The 18,143-nt window shown below is 40.0% G+C and overlaps 2 protein-coding genes across 3 annotated transcripts in view; one reads left to right on the forward strand and one right to left on the reverse strand.

Moving 5' to 3' along the window:
- Positions 1–1,655, reverse strand: part of LOC106585474 (homeobox protein cut-like 2) — a 114,588-nt gene extending 112,933 nt beyond the window's left edge. For both annotated transcript variants that reach the window (XM_014171712.3, XM_014171711.3), the window contains exon 1: positions 1,108–1,655. In XM_014171712.3, coding sequence (XP_014027187.3) covers positions 1,108–1,170 — 63 coding nt within the window. In that variant the 5' untranslated portion in view covers positions 1,171–1,655. The remainder of the gene's footprint in view (positions 1–1,107) is intronic.
- A 10,962-nt stretch (positions 1,656–12,617) lies between these two features.
- On the forward strand, positions 12,618–15,409 carry LOC100194534 (protein phosphatase 1, catalytic subunit). Its single transcript, NM_001139620.1, is given in 7 exon segments — positions 12,618–12,739; positions 13,233–13,364; positions 13,470–13,700; positions 13,860–13,964; positions 14,152–14,375; positions 14,467–14,601; positions 14,794–15,409. Coding segments are annotated over 7 exon segments (972 nt in total). The 5' UTR covers positions 12,618–12,684; the 3' UTR covers positions 14,884–15,409.
- Positions 15,410–18,143: the final 2,734 nt, after the last annotated feature.

Raw genomic sequence — 18,143 nt, forward strand, 5'->3', positions numbered from 1 at the left:
TGTGCTCACAATGCGGCTCGAGATGAGGGGAAGAGGCTGAAAACATATGTACCGAGACGCACAGATAAGCGAATTACATCGTCAACACTCTGGCTTTTTAGTGATGTCAAGTCTTACAGAAATGCCATTGAAAAGGTTCATTAAAAACGCTATAGTCGTATGTCAGTAGCCTAATAGGTTGTAAAACTATTTGTCAATTTACTAGACAAGTTTGTAAAACCGGATCATTAACAACTTTGTGATAACCAAGTCAACATGAGCTGTCTAATTCAGATGTCTGACTATTCACTGAACACGCGTTGCATTAAGCCTACATCATTGCCTATAGCCAAACAGACTATCATGATTTTACACATGTTTTAACGCGCAACACCGGAATGACCAACAGCCTAAATAGATTACATGATAACGTCATTGGTAGACTAAGCCTATAATAAATGCGCGTCAAGTTTTTTTGACTGGGTTATTGTCTAAAAGAGAAATAACAAACAGTCAATCAAGTAGGCTATCCAGCGGTAGCCTATAGCCGATGGCTTGAATAAGCGATGATTATTTAGCAGATGAACAGAAGAAGAAAAAACTTTCATCAATCTAATTGTGGCAAACAAAGTTGATTTACAAGCAAAAACGAAAGATTCTATTTTTATCATACACAGAAAATAAAATAGAACCAAATGTCGCTAAAGAGATTGAAAAACTACGCACCATCATGACACAAATGGTATAAAACATTAAGCTGGTGAAAAGTTACGTCCTTGGAGCAAGATTCATGTGGACATAAAAAGTTTCAATCCGTTCTCTGTCTACACCACTGATTGGCATTATAAAGACAGAATCGTATAGAAATAAGGTCTGTGTCCGTGGTGCTGATCCCAGCGGTGAACGCAGAGCGGAGGCTACAGAGCGCCTGTGCTACTCTATGGTCGTTCCATCGCTGATCAATGATTGAACTGAACAAAGGCAGAAAAGGATCAATTTCTAATAACTATCAATGCAACACCGCCGATTTCTTTCTCCATTCGTCCACAGTAACATATTTCCCATCATTTTAAAGTACACAATGTTCTATGAACACATGCAACCAAAAAGGTAAAGGATTACACTAACCTGAAGCCGCCGTAGATCAAATTTCTTCCAATATTGAAACATCGATCCCACATCGGCGGCCATCTTGGGGGATATTGAAGATATTTTTTTCAGCGGCTGCAATAAATATGTGGGCTGGATTTCCCTTGTTAAACAACGTTAATGATTACTCGTTCTACTTTAAAAAAAAGGCAACGAGCACATGAAAGTCCACTGAACTAACGCAAATGTGTTTGTAAAAAAATAAGTGATGTTCTGGTGGACCGCGAGTGTTTTTGAAAAGAAAAATAGTATCAACGCATTTGTGCAGTCCCGGTTAACTGGACAAATTGCATTTGATTTTGGTTTGTCAAAGTTATCAATACTGACGTAAGGGGTTGATCAATAGCCTACCGTCTGATAAAGGGAAGGAGAACAACAATGTAATCTATGCATATTGTGCTTATGGAAATCCGTCTACCATTGTATAAAATGAATAAAACAGTTGCGTCCATATCTTCAGTCCTTAATAATAGTGGCCTAAATAGTGAAATACACAGAACACCTCTTTTTATGTTTACACCCCTCCCTCCATTAGCTTAGCCTACAAATAACAGTGAATGGATGAATAGACTATATATCCATTGCACTTTGGATTTCTGCTCATCTGAAGAAATAGGCGCAGATCATTGGCAATGCATGCACCTACTCTGGTGAACGAATAAAAACGAGTTTAATCTGTGATCATGTTAATTCATTACCATTTCAAAATGTGAAATAGTAATACTACAAAAACCTTCGCGCACATGCACACGCACACGCACGCGCGCACACACACACACTTACATACATTGATGCTACACACACATCACAACTGCTGCTACAATACTCTTATCTACTATTGCTAGTACTGCACAATTCAAATTCTTGCCCCAAAATCCCCCCTTCCCACTTAATGTGTTGTGAAAAGTGTTATGAAATGTAATGTCATGTAATATTTTAAATTGAATATAACTGCCTTAATGTTGCTGGACCCCAGGAAGAGTAGCTGCTGCCTTGTGTAAATATTGTACTATAGATCGTTGCCTTCCTGTTTTATACTTATGCTAAAATATATTATTCTATTCTACTGAGCCATTTACTTTATATTTGTAATTCTTGTATTTTATTATTTCTTATTGTTGTTGTATTGTCGAGAAGGAACCTGCAAGTAAGCATTTCATTGGACAGTATATACCATGTGTATCCTGTACATATGACTTACAAAAACTTGAAACTAATTTGAAATAACTTCTTAAACATTTCACTGTCTAAACTTTGCAAAATGATTCCCACACATGCCTAGTTACTGATTATTTAGATATTTCAAAGTTCCATAAAAAATATATGAAACATATTTTTGAACTTAGTTCATATGTGAAAATGAATTGATCACTCTAGCAATTGGATCTAGCTTTGATCTCTGAAACTGAACAGTGGCTGGTATATGGTGGGTTAACTGGGTCTCAGAAAAAGTGGGTATGCAGGCATAGAACAAATCTAGGCATTGTATCTCTGGGATACAGACTGGTACTGGATGATATGAGACCTGTATAAACAAAGGCATATGGGAGGTACTGAGTAGCCTACTTAAAATAAAGCATATTATTGACAAATTGACACAAATCCTCTAGAGTCTACTCTGAGCAGTGCCTGTAGGGGGTAAAATAACATGTTTATGAGGTCAATTACTGGATTCCGGAACTTAATTTTGATTAGATAATGAAAGATTATAATGTGAAAACAGTACGTATATGGTATCTGAGGAGTTACAAATATGTGTATTTCTGTTTCATCACATCTGGAGGCTATACAGGGGAAAGGAAAGGGAAAGGGGATACCTAAGTCAGTTGCACAACTGAATGCATTCAACCGAAATGTCTCTTCCGCATTTGACTCAACCCCTGTGACTCAGAGAAGGATTCATATGTAATGAATATCATATTGATATAGTGTTTTTCAGTGGTAGCTTACTTTTGAAGAGCACAGGTAGACAGACACGCACATCAAATACAAAGACGATATACTACGCAGGCATTCATGTCCATCACCACTACTCTGGAAAACCTGCCTCTGTTTACATTAAGTGGTTTGTAAGAATTTGTTCTTAACTGACTTTTCTAGTTAAATAAAGGTTAAATAAATACAAATAAATACATTTGTAAGACCAGTGAAGGCTGCAGACATATTCCATAATTTACAATAAAGTTGTTTTCCATCATACTTGACTCTCTGTACACCATAGACTAGCATTCAAAATGTTGTAGTGGTGATGGTGGAGGTGGTTGTTATACCAACTCTGCACTTTCAACAAATCATTTCCTTCCACTATTAAACGCATACCAAGCAAAGCTAAGCTTGAACAAGACCTGTTTTAGTGTTGTCTGCTCCCCCTGGTGGCTGTACATGTTCTTAGGGTACAGTAGTACACTGAATAATATTCTGACCAAAGGGTTACACCTGTAGGCCTATGTTAACATTAAACACATCCTTTGATTTAATTACCAAATCATTGATAAGAAAATAGGTAATACATGTACATACATGATAATCTGGAGCCATGTGAAATCACAAATATAGGAAAAGGTCATTAACTCAGGTCACTGTGATATGCATCATAATGCCGTTTATGTGTTTATTACATCATACATGACATCCCTTTTAAAACGTCTGTAAAGAGAAAATAATATGCATATATTGTTGTACTTTAGCAACTTAAAGTTTATTACTATCTGAACCATATGTAAGGGAGGAATTTCATATTCTCATGCCAGACAAAAATCACCTAGGGGGAATTCTGAAGGAAGCTTATTAAAAGTTTCAGTATTATTGCGTTTTATTGGTGGCTCGAGGGTGGCAATGAGATGCAAGCCTCATATGAAAATAATAACATCTTAGTTAGCTGTGATTTATCTGGAAACTTAACATTCAAATTAGAGTTGATATGGAAGACAATTTCATGCCAGGGTTGTTGCCACAATAAACCCACCGGGCTGTGTGTTTTATGTAAATATGTTTTTAGTCCAAGTTTGACTGAACAATTCGGCGCTTGCAGATTTCATTCTCATGCATATCGATCAATCACCTGAGTAATCTCACATATTTGATAAAGTTTTGAGCAGTGAATGAACAACCAATATTGACAGGCACAGGTTGCATATTGACAGAAGCAGGTTATGTCCACTTCTATTACATGTGTATCAAATGCAGTAGGTCGTGTAGAAAGAGATGATTCAATTGAAGAAGAACCAGCAAAACTTTAACATTCAGGTGTATTACAAAACGTGCAGTATCAGTGGCTCATTTTCGAAGAGCCAAGATAAATTTGGTTTGACACATTGAAAAAATGTGCTGCTAGCACTGCCTACTGGCCAACAGGTGTAAATCGTTTTCAAAGTCAAGGCATGGGCAACCTAGTATTGTGTTTTAAAGTTATCTCCATTGCCACCATCCATTGTTATGACAAAGCCTTTACAGTGTAGTGAAGAAGGCGCAACAGCACCTCTTCAACCTCAGGAGGCTGAAGAAATTTGACTTGTCACCTAAAAAGCCTCACAAACTTTTACAGATACACAATTGAGAGCATCCTGTTGGGCTGTATCACCGCCTGGTAAGGCAACTGCACCACCCACAACCGTAGGGCTCTCCAGAGGGTGGTGCGGTCTGCACAACGCATCACCGGAGGAAACCTGCCTGCCCTCTAGGACACCTACAGCACCCGATGTCACAGGAAGTCAAAAAAGATCATCAAGGACAACAACCACCCGAGCCATGGCCTGTTCACCCCGCTACCATCCAGAAGGCGAGGTCAGTACAGGCGCATCAAAGCTGGGGCCGAGAGACTGAAAAACAGCTTCTATCTCAAGGCCATCAGACCGTTAAATAGCCATCACTAGCATAGAGAGGCTGCTGCCTATATACACAGACCTGAAATCATTGGCCACTTTAATAAATGGAACACTAATCACTTTAATAATGTCACTTTAATAATGTTTACATATCTTGCATTTCTCATCTCATATGTATATAGTGTATTCTATTCTACAGTATCTTAGTCTATGCCGCTCTGACATTGCTCGTCCATATATTTATATGTTCTTAATTCCATTCCTTACTTAGATTTGTGTGTATTAAGTATTTGTTGTGAAATTGTTAGATATTACTTATTAGATATTACTGCACTGTCAGAACTAGAAGTACAAGCATTTCGCTACACCCGCAATAACATCTGCTAAACACGTGTATGTGACCAATACAATTTGATTTGATTTGATTTCAGTGTAACATTTTCTGGTTATTGGTCTTGTAAATGTTAACAAATACCTACAAGACTATAAGCCTCAGTCGAAAATCACTATGAGTAGAAAGGGCACATCATGCTCTGCTGCCTGCTTTAAAGATCTGCAGTTACTGAGGAGGATGGCTTGTGTTTCTGACATTGGGAAAACAGTAAGCCCCTTGGACTTAACCCTTCTAATATATCCTATATCATCAGACATCCCGGAATTTATGCAAAAGGGTGTGTGAAGAACTGAGAAGTGACATGACATCAACTACCTTGTGAGGGAGTATTTTCACGTTGTCTACTTTGAAATCCAAGCCACCCTGTTTGTATCACAATTTCCGTTTATGTCTCTTCTTTCTCCATCCATCCATCCATCCATCCATCCATCTCCCATGTAGAGTATGTGTGACTCAGTTACAAAGACTGTAATGCATGAACATTAGTAGTTCAAATGCCCCCAAGAACACACCACACCACTGACCGTCTATTTAGGTGGAAAATGTATTGACAAAACATTCATTTGGATACTGTATAATTAGAAAATCCTTGATGAACATTGGCACCATACCCCTATTTTCCATAGCTTTTTTCCTTTGCTATGTAAGAAAGTCACCAATATGACAAAAATTCAGAGGTTTAAACCAAACAGAGCTGCTACCCAGAAACACCTCTCATCACAATAGTTATGGTCCATCATGAAATGTAATGGGACAGCTGGAGGATGGAGCCCAGCAAGTGGAGCTGTCAGTCAAACCTCTAGCTTTCTACTCAAGCCATATTTGATTCTAGTGTCTCGGTAATGTGATGGAGTGTTGGGCTGTTACTCTAAATCATAGTTTAAGCACTGACAATAGACCAAAAGGAAGGGGAATACTTAGTGCTCTTCACCTGTGTCACTGCCTATAGAAGGCATGGAGCTTTTATAGTGTATGTGTAGGGAAGGTTGGCAATGGGTGTGGTGGGGTATCAGTAGCCTATATATCTACCCCCTAGTGATCATCCTGTCACATTTTAAACCGTCAAGGATCCTCTTTGCCCTTTTCCAGCTACGACATGGTGAGTAGATGCTCACCCCTTGACTGGATCTAATCCTAGGAAGCTTCAGAGAGCCATATGCATTTCACTGTGTGAAATAAGTGATCCCAAGTAGATTTTTAGTCAGGAATCATTTTGTTGGGGAATTCCTGTTGTCTTCTGGTTGTATCTCTCTGGGGACAGGATGCTGGCAGTTGTCATATTTTTTTGTCATTAAATGTACAGCAAGATTGAGATTGAGATGACTTCTCTCTCTCAGGTTTACTGCTGCTTTATTTGTTCATGGAGAGTATGAAATTGTTATTTTTTTGGGCCGACAGAGCAGATGGTTGGTATCTAACTTTGAGAGAATAGGCAAATTGAAGTAAGGGTAAGATGTGTTAACAGATGAGAATCTTTCATTTGTGTTCTTTATCTACTTTGCTCTGAAAATTCAGGAAAGACCTGCTGTAAGAGTTAAGATGTCTTTGAATGTCCAAATTAATAGATTTAGCAAAATTTCTGTGAAGATTTTGGGGTGAGGACAACTGAGGACTGGAGCAAGGAGTAGAGATGGGAATAGAGATGGGACAAGTGACCTCAAACATCAGATAGTTTTCTGATAAGATGTAAGGCATATGTTTATTGAGGTTGTTGCACCTGGTCACTGGTCCCATGAGGTGCAAACATTTTCCATGGGTTTACGATTGTGTTCATCCTCATTTCAACCCAAATAATATGATCAAATAATCATCAACTCAACTCATCATCAATGCAACTCAACTCCACACAAAGCAGACAATCTTTCACTAAATTGAGATGAGTACATACCTATTGGCACAACAACCTTCAGCTGTGAAGCACAACTGTTGGTGGGGCTAATCCACAGCACCCGTTAGACATCAGCTGTCGAGAGAGGCCTGCCAATCCTGGCACTCTAATGTCATCAGACTGCATTCCCATGCTCTGTTTTCATGATTCCATGGTAATCCCTGCCTCATGGGATATCTCCACTCAAACGTGGCTCAATGCACCACCCTGTCAAAGCCTAGGCCCCAGTGCATAATCCCTCATATGATCCAGGGGCTCTGAGTACGGGAGGACCACTCCCTCACCATGCTAATTATAGACTCCCAGTGAGGAAAGGGCTATGGAAATAATTTAATTGCAAAATAAGAAGTATTTCAGGTCTTCATTATGAAATGTGCGCTATACCATCAATCATGTTTAGTGTGCAAGGTTATAGTAACCCCAGTCAGATATTTAGTTTGCTGGCATGATCTAAGTAGGTTATATTAAACCCGGTCAGATATTTAGTTTGCTGGCATGATCTAAGTAGGTTATAGTAAACCCGGTCAGAAATTTAGTTTGCTGCCATGGTCTAAGTAGGTTAGAGTAAACCCGGTCAGATACTTCGTTTTCTGGCATGATCTAAGTAGCTAACAGTAACCCCGGTCAGATATTTAGTTTGCTGGCATGATCTAAGTAGGTTATAGTAAACCCAGTCAGATATTTATTTTTCTGGCATGATCTAAGTAGATTATAGTAAACCCGGTCAGATATTTAGTTTGCAGGCATGATCTAAGTAGGTTATAGTAAACCCGGTCAGATATTTAGTTTGCTGGCATGATCTAAGTAGGTTATAGTAAACCCGGTCAGATATTTAGTTTGCTGCCATGATCTAAGTAGGTTAGAGTAAACCCGGTCAGATACTTAGTTTTCTGGCATGATCTAAGTAGCTAACAGTAACCCCAGTCAGATATTTAGTTTGCTGGCATGATCTAAGTAGGTTATAGTAAACCCAGTCAGATATTTAGTTTTCTGGCATGATCTAAGTAGATTATAGTAAACCCGGTCAGATATTTAGTTTGCTGGCATGATCTCAGTAGGTTATAGTAAACCCGGTCAGATATTTAGTTTGCTGGGAGGATCTAAGTAGTTTATAGTAACCCCGGTCAGATATTTAGTTTGCTGGCATGATCTAAGTAGGTTATAGTAAACCCGGTCAGATATTTATTTTGCTGGCATGATCCCTTTTTTCTCCATTTCCGCCTGAATGACGTGCCCAAAGTAAACTGCCTGTAGCTTAGGCCCTGAAGCTAGGATATGCATATAATTGGTACCATTGGAAAGAAAACACTTTGAAGTTTGTAGAAATGTTAAAATAATTTAAGAGAGAGACCATCCTCTTAAAATGCAAGAGAAACGCCATATTGTAAATTGGATGCAATTCCTATGGCTTCCACAGGGTGTCAGCAGTCTATGTTCAAAGTTTCAGGCTTGTAGCTTCAAAAACAAATAAGAAATAACAGTTTTAGTAGAAGGACTCAGTCTTGGAAAGCCGTGTTTGCGCGCCATGAAGAAATTACACATCTTCCAAAATCGGTTTCCTATTAAACATACTTCTTTCCGAAAAAAATATTATAGTTTTATTACATTTTAGGGTACCTGAGAAGTAAATAGTAAATAGTAAATAGTAAATCGCATGGCATATTTTCGCTGTAATAGCTACTGTAAATCGGACAGTGCAGTTAGATTAACAACAATTTAAGCTTTCAGCTGATATAAGACACTTATATGTACCAAAATTAGAATTTATTTGAATTATGTGCCCCCCAGTTTCACCGGAAGATGTCCAGTTTGCTGGCATGATCTAAGTAGGTTATAGTAACCCCGGTCAGATATTTAGTTTGCTGACATGACCTACTTATGTGAAAAAGCCAATAATAAATTAACAATCTCAGGTGATCATGGTACCAATTGCTGTGTGTTTGTTAAATCCAGGCCCCCAGAAAGCAAAGAAGAGAGCAGAGGGAGCCAACTCCAATGTGTTCTCTCCATGTTTGAACAGGCCCAGATCCACGAGTTCAAAGAAGTAAGTAGACCAACTTGATACATTTCTTCTCCAAAGCTAGTAACATTTCTTTTCCATTGATTTTGCCAAGTAACACAACCATAGACACATGCAGTACATAGTGGTCTGTCCAGAACATTTTTAATGGGGTGGCCGAGGTGGAGCATGGACCCAGTTTAGGAGGGCCATAACATTTTGAACCTTAATCAATGCAAGGTGGATTTTTTTTCTATATAAATATGATGGTTCAATGTATTAAATGCTTCAGATTAGGTTTGGTACATTTCCCTGTTCAAATGGTAGCTAAACTAACTTCTAAAATGATTTCTCATTTGTGTCTATCCGTGTTTCATAATTTTCCTTAAATTCGCAAGTGGCTGAATCTATTTCACCAGAGAAAGCATCTGAGCGAGGGAAACAGCGCCCCTCTGTCTTAGTATCTGTAGCCCAGACAGTATCAGGTACATGGGCTACACATACCAAGACAGTGGTATGCTGTTTCGCTCGCTCTGATGCTTTCTCCGGTAATATTGGTGAGTCTTGCTGTCAGGTGTGGGTCTTGGTCAAAATTATCAATATATTCAGAGTCGACCTATCAGATCTCAGATTTGGGGGGGGGGGGGGGGGAGACACCCTTGACACACCACTGGCAGTACATTGATAAATTCTCTTTTGAATCTGAATATATACTTGCATAACAGGAGTACGCAAGTATGCTCTGATGTGAATACATGTACACCTACTCACCCTATCAACCCTCAACAGGCTTTCACTATCATGGACCAAAACAGGGATGGTTTAATACATTTGTACAAGATAAATTCATGAAATAAAGTGGGATATACAGGATATAAGTGGGAATATTGAATGGAAGTATGTGAGAATGGTCAACCAATACATTGATGATATACAAACATAGATGTCATACAAAGGTTTCACTGCTCATATGACTGATTGAAAAGGTGCTTATAGCCAGAGATAAATAGCTGGTTTATCTGGCTTCATGCTGGCAGCAGATCCTGGTTTTGGCCCATCTGTCAAATTGAAATGATGCCTTGGTCTGTCTGTCTGTCTGTCATCCTTTAGGTGCAGACCCAGAGGACACCATCCTCAATGCCTTCAAAGTCTTTGATCCTGAGGGGAAGGAGACCTTGAAGAAGGACTTGTGAGTGTGCCTGTCTTACAATGCAGTCTTACATATTAGGTGTGTACAGATGTAGGATCTTAATTTGAGCCAGTTTGCTGAAGCAATAAAATAATCCTGCAGCAACAGGAAACGTTAATTATTATGTGGATAATAATTCATGGACATTTTTGCAGGGGTTGATAGATTTTTTTGTTTGGACAAATCAAGTCTAAAATGTCCAACTGGAAATTACAAACTCTAATAAGCCTTTTTAAACCTCAAATACATTAAACGTATGCATTTCCTTCTGCATTTCCTGCATTTCCTGAAAATTCTCAGCAACAAAAGAGTAATCAAATTAAGATACTACATACAGTATGTACTGTATGTAGACTCCTAATAATTACTACTACTCTTCATAGTATAACAGTGTAACAGTGTCTTAGTCTATGCCGCTCTGACATTGCTCTTTCAAATATTATATTCTTAATTCCATTCCTTACTTTAGATTTGTGTGTATTGCTGTGAAATTGTTAGATATTACTTGTTAGATATTATTGCACTGTTGGAGCTAGAAATACACACATTTCGTTACACCCGCAATAACATCTACTAAACACGTGTTTGTGCCCAATACAATTAGATTTGAGATGTTAACAATCCAGGCAGATGGGTTCTCCCGCAAAAAGTTTAGAACCATCATCACTGATCATTTTTTTTTACATACTAAGCAAAAACACTTTCATCATCTTCTCAAACAGGCTCTGTGATCTATCCCTTCAGATGGAGCAGATGTTCACCACCTTCCCTCCAGATGTGGCTGGACACCTGGACTTCAAGAATCTGGTCTACATCATCACACATGGGGAAGAGAAGGACCATGAATAAATCCACCTCTTGCTAACTGTCCTTGCATCTCTTCTGTTACACGTCGCCCCGCTGCGCATCAAAGCTATCTGGAAATGTTTGAGATGTGCATGATCATCTTGTAAACAAAGGATTTTCAGGTTAATCGCATAGAATCCATTTTCATACAGGATATAGATCCAACTGTAACTAAGTCTGATCTGTCCATTTGGGAAAGCTATCAGATGATTTGAACTGTACCAGCCCCAGCTGGTACACATTCTAAAATCATCTAGAGAGTCTAGGTTCACAGCCCCAGCTGGTACACATTCTAAAATCATCTAGAGAGTCTAGGTTCACAGCCCCAGCTGGTACACATTCTAAAATCCTCTAGAGAGTCTAGGTTCACAGCCCCAGCTGGTACACATTCTAAAATCATCTAGAGAGTCTAGGTTCACAGCCCCAGCTGGTACACATTCTAAAATCATCTAGAGAGTCTAGGTTCACAGCCCCAGCTGGTACACATTCTAAAATCATCTAGAGAGTCTAGGTTCACAGCCCCAGCTGGTACACATTCTAAAATCATCTAGAGAGTCTAGGTTCACAGCCCCAGCTGGTACACATTCTAAAATCATCTAGAGAGTCTAGGTTCACAGCCCCAGCTGGTACACATTCTAAAATCATCTAGAGAGTCTAGGTTCACAACAGTTTGTATTTGTAATCTTGTTCAGAAATTCCACATTAATGTTTTGTCCTGTGAACAAGGATGTGCACTTGTAAACCTTCAAAATCTATCAATACAAATATTGCAACAAAAAACATGAATGGTCAATTACAATTAATGAGGTGTCTGAAATTCCTATTGGTATTCTTACCAGACGCCTGCTCCCCTCTCATAAATCTAAGCTTGACTATTAGTAAAATAATCAGTTCTTCTGGGGAAGATGAAAATCACAGTAATTAAATTGTAATTGACAATCAAGTTCTACGGAGGCTGAAATATTTAGGGAGGAGGCTGGCACTGTGGCAGCAGTCATGCACGGATGCCACGGCGTGGCACACCTAGGAGGGTAGTATATCCCAGGACAGCACAGTAGATGGCAGCGGCCATCAAATCCACCCAGAAGGTTGATCGTGCAGATTCCTCTGAAGTAGGAAAGTGGGTGTGGCTAGATCAGAGGGCATCGTTAACGGCTAATAGATAGGCTAACGTTTATTTTGTCCCGGTAGACGGCTAATATTAGGTGTTGTTTTGTATAACACTAAGATGTTGAAGTAGTTAACTAGGTATAATATAACGTTGTATGATAACTAAATAACAGGGTGTCATTTCTACACGTTTTTGTTCTTGGAACCAGCAATTTAGTGAAGCTAGCCAATCGTAGCCACCACTAGCTAGCGTTAGCTAACCAGCACTAGATTTGCAGCTCACTCAGACATTTTTTCTACGTCGCCATGGCCGATGTTGACAAACTCAACATAGACAGTATCATCCAGCGTCTTTTAGAAGGTAAGGAAAGAGTACATTAATCTTACGTTATTTATGCAATATTATGTTTACTTCGTTAGATGACTGGTGGCAAGCCTTAACTAGATAACGCGTTAGTTGTTGACGCAGGTTGGCTCTGGCTATCTGTAGCTAGCTAAGCTAACGTTAGCTAGTAACTAGCTAACATTAGTTATTAAGGCTGTTGTTGCCCATATCTAACTAGCTAATGTTAACCTGACATTTGTCCCGGACGACACATTAAGAAATGTCCATTCAAAGTAGCTAGCTAGCTATGTAACTAACGTTACTTTAGCTACATGATCCAGGGCACTGTCTTAGTCAACTAATAGCTGCCCCAGTCAGTCAGTGAAAGATTAAGTCAATAACATGAGAAATCTGATATGATGGTCACCACTCACACCCCTATCCAGACAACATGGCAATGAGTATGATGGCGAACTAGGTAGATACTGTATCTTTGCTTGTAGATTCATCAGGATTGTTTCATTTTTAGTCAGGGGAGCAAAGCCTGGTAAGAATGTGCAGCTGCAGGAGAACGAGATCCGAGGATTGTGCCTCAAGTCCAGGGAGATATTTCTCAGCCAACCTATCCTTCTTGAACTTGAAGCCCCTCTCAAGATCTGTGGTGAGTAATCATCAATATTTGGTGAACATAACTGTTACATGAAGTGTCTTCTATCCCAATGAGGGATGTGTAGAACTTGAAGTTGAAATCATTTGCCTTCTGCAGGTGACATCCATGGGCAATATTATGACTTATTGAGGCTGTTTGAGTATGGGGGCTTCCCTCCTGAGAGCAACTACCTATTTCTGGGAGACTATGTGGACAGAGGGAAGCAGTCTCTGGAGACCATCTGTCTGCTTCTGGCCTACAAAATCAAATACCCGGAGAACTTCTTCCTGCTGAGAGGGAATCATGAGTGCGCCTCCATCAACAGAATATATGGATTCTATGATGAGTGTGAGTGATATGTGGTGGCTGTAATAATCATAACCCTGCACTCTCTGACAGAATATAGCCTTTGTATCTACATAAATTGCATTTTGTTATAGGTTCCTGTTCCAAAGCTACGCATTGCCTAGCTTACTATCATCCTAAAATTATATTTTATTATTCTAGGTAAAAGAAGGTACAACATCAAGCTCTGGAAAACATTTACAGATTGCTTTAACTGCCTCCCTATTGCTGCCATTGTTGATGAAAAGATCTTCTGTTGCCATGGAGGTAGGTTGTGTTTTAGTAGTCCTTAAACATGAAGAGAAGTGGTCCTGTTTTAGGACACACTAAGACATTGCTGTGATATTGAGAAATACTATTTTCTTTTATTTGAATTGTATACTTCTCATTTACCCACAAGTTCTTACTGCAATTAACCGTATTCTTGCTGTTCATCTCCTTCTGTGTCTCTCAGGGTTGTCACCAGACCTCCAGTCCATGGAGCAGATCAGGCGCGTCATGAGGCCCACCGACGTCCCCGACCAGGGCCTCCTGTGTGACCTGCTCTGGTCAGATCCAGACAAGGATGTCCTCGGCTGGGGAGAGAATGACAGAGGCGTCTCATTCACCTTTGGCTCAGAAGTGGTGGCAAAGTTCCTGCACAAACATGATTTGGATCTGATCTGTCGCGCCCATCAGGTATGTCTGCATACTTTCACTGTACTGTCTGGAGTTGAATGCATTGTTTTTATTTTTAACCCAACCATAATCAATGTTGTTTTTTCCGCAGGTTGTTGAGGACGGCTATGAGTTCTTCGCCAAGCGACAGCTTGTGACTTTATTCTCAGCACCCAACTACTGCGGGGAGTTTGACAATGCTGGTGCTATGATGAGTGTGGATGAGACCCTCATGTGCTCTTTTCAGGTGAGTATTTCATCATGAATATACTCTGTCTTATCGCAGGAATGTAAATGTGTCAGGGATTGTATTAGTACTAGTGTATGGAGATCTTAACGCTATAACCAATCTTGTCATTGTCAAACTACGATGTAAAGACTATTGCAGTGGGCAAAACATCATCTTAGGTTGGATTACTTGTGTTCATTCCACTTGTAGATTCTGAAGCCCGCTGAGAAGAAGAAGCCAAATGGCAGCCGTCCAGTCACACCCCCACGGAACATGGTCACCAAGCAAGGCAAGAAATAAGGTGGCATGAGTGGACCTATGTTCTGCTCTCTGTTCTGCTTTTGTCTTTCGCGTCTGAAGGGTTGGTTGCCCTTTGTGCTGCCAATACTGAAAAGATATCCACTCCAACCTGATGAAAGCAAAATGTTTTGTCCACAAGGGTAAATGGATATGTCACCATGAAAACCTCAGGTGTTTTGCACTCCATTGCAACTAGTCTTTGCCACATATGACTGTTCAACCAGGAACAATGTAACAATATGGCTGATAATGCACAGAAATGCCTTGTTTAAAGCTGTGCAGAGTTGTTTTCACAATTTCTTCATTTCATGTTTCATCAATTTCTGTCATCACCTGTTTCTCACTGTCAATGTTAATAATGCAATTAATGGTTCTTAAAACAACTATGGAAATATCACAAGACACTTAGTTGTTCATTTCTGTATAACTTTCTTTATCATAGGACATTGAATCCTCACTTTGCACCTGCATCCTCACCATTTTTAAAACAAGTCTTGTGCTGAATTAAATGAAGAAATAAAGCATTCTTATAATGTTGACTAAATCTTTCTAATAAACTTTTAGGGGGAAATTGGCATTTGAATTGTATTAGCATCATGCTCCTTCATCAATTATTTGAGGATTACAAGGTAAGCTCAACCTTGAATTAATTACTGCCATATATTTTGTATTATAAACTGGGTGGTTCGAGTCCTGAATGCTGATTAACTGGGCATGGCAAAACATTTCTTGTTACTGCTCTAATTACGTTGGTAACCAATTTATATTAGCAATAAGGCACATCAGGGGTTTGTGGTATATGGCCAATATACCACGGCTAAGGGCTGTATTCAGGCACTCCGTGTTGTGCAGAAGAACAGCCCTTAGCCGTGGTATATTGGCCTTATACCACACCCCCTCGTGCATTATTGCTTAACTAGCTACTACGTGATGTGAAAGACACTTATGGACTAAAGGAGCCTAACATCACTCCTTATAGTCCAAGGACCTTAACATGTTCTGTTCAGAGACTAATTGGCTCTGGCAGCCAAATACTCCATCGAACCGTGAAATTGATTCTCAGTTGCGGTACGGTTCTAAAAACATAAAGTCGTCATATCACATCAAAATTATTTCCAAATGCAAAATATACACTTACTGTACACTTTAACAGTTGGAGCTGACTGTATTTTTTGGTGACAACACGTCTGTGGTGTCAGTCTTCGTTTACACACAGGTGTTCAGAGACGCAAATAGCTCACATGGAACTATGGCCATGTGGGAGCCCTAACCCTATTAAGGTTTGTAGTAATTTAACCTTTTATTTTATTATTTATTGCTGATATGAAAGATAAAGCAGGGTGTGAATTACAGCGGAGCCAGTGGGGGCTCAGCTTCCCTGAATGAGTGGTAGGTAGCCTAGTGGTTAGAGCGTTGGGCCAGGAACCGAAAGGTTGCTAGATCGAATCCCCGAGCTGACAAGGTAAAAATCTGTCGTTCTGCCCCTTGACAAGGCAGTTAACCCACTGTTCTTAGGCCGTCATTGTAAATAAGAATTTGTTCTTAACTGACTTACCTAGTTAAATAAAGGTTAAAAAAAAAGTTAATGAGACATTAGCTCCCCTAAATGCAACAAAAGTCAAACTTTGGGGGGGCTCTAAATAATGCTAATTTAACCATTCTATTTGTTTAAAATGCATTGGTAAATATGTTTTACATTTGATCAATATGAAAATAAAAGCTTCCAAATGAAACATTTATTTCTACGTGGCTGCACATACTGTCTCCCTGTCCACTGCGCTGTCCACTCAGTAGTGCTGAATTTGGCTTCAGCTGATCTCCTTTAAAAGCATAGATTTTCCTTTGAACACTGAACGAAAATATAAACGCAACAATTTCAAAGATTTTACTGAGTTACAGTTCATATAAGGAAATCATTCAATTAAAATAAATTAACCAACTCAAATTGTATTAGTCACATGCATCAAATACAACAGGTGTAGACCTTACAGTGAAATGCTTATTTACAAGCCCCTAACCAACAATGCAGTTTAAAAAATATGTATAAGAATAAGAAATAAAAGTAACAAGTAGTTTTAAGAGCAGCAGTACAATAACAATAGCAAGACTATATACAGGGGGTACCGGTACAGAGGCAATGTGCGGGGGCACCGGTAAGTCGAGGTAATATGTACATGTAGGTAGAAGCAATGGTGTGAAAGGGGGGGCATTAATTAGATGTTCAGGAATATTATGGCTTGGGGATAGAAGCTGTTTAGAAGCCTCTTGGACCTAGACTTGGTGCTCTGGTTCCGCTTGCCGTGCGGTAGCAGAGAGAACAGTTTATGACTAGGGTGGCTGGAGTCTTTGACAATTTTTAGGGCCTTCCTCTGATACCACCTGGTATAGAGGTCCTGGATGGCAGGAAGCTTGGCCCCAATGATGTACTGGGCTGTACGCACTACCCTCTGTAGTGCCTTGGGGTCGGAGGGCGAGCAGTTGCCATACCAGGCAGTGATGCAAACAGTTAGGATGCTCTCGATGGTGCAACTGTAGAACCTTTTGAGGATCTGAAGACCCATACCAAATCTTTTCAGTCTCCTGAGGAGGAATAGGTTTTGTCTTGCCCTCTTCATGACTGTCTTTGTGTGCTTGGACCATGTTAATTTGTTGGTGATGTGGACACCAAAGAACTTGAAGCTCTCAACCTGCTCCACTATAGCCCTGTCGATGAGAATGGGGGTGTGCTCGGTCCCCCTTTTCCTATAGTCCACAATCATCTCCTTTGTCTTGATCACGTTGAGGGAGAGGTTTTTGACCTGGCACCACACGGCTGTCTCGACATTGTGTCATCTGCAAACTTAATGATGGTTTTGGAGTCGTGCCTGGCCGTGCAGTCATGAGTGAACAGGGAGTACAGGAGGGGACTGAGCACGCACCCCTGAGGGGCCCCTGTGTTGAGGATCAGTATGGCGGATGTGTTATTACATACCCTTACCACCTGGGGGTGGCCCATCAGGAAGTCCAGGATCCAGTTGCAGAGGGAGGTGTCTAGTCCCAGGGTCCTTAGCTTATTGATGAGCTTTGAGGGCACTATGGTGTTGAACACTGAGCTGTAGTCAATGAATAGCATTCTCACATAGGTGCTCCTTTTGTCTAGGTGGGAAAGGGCAGTGTGGAGTGCAATGGAGATTGCATCATCTGTGGATCTGTTGGGGCTGTATGGAAATTGGAGTGGGTCTAAGGTTTCTGGGATGATGGTGTTGATGTGAGCCATGACC

Source organism: Salmo salar, chromosome 24 (genome assembly GCF_965601325.2).
Source record: "Salmo salar chromosome 24, fSalSal1, whole genome shotgun sequence".
In the NCBI taxonomy this organism is placed as follows: Eukaryota; Metazoa; Chordata; class Actinopteri; order Salmoniformes; family Salmonidae; genus Salmo; species Salmo salar.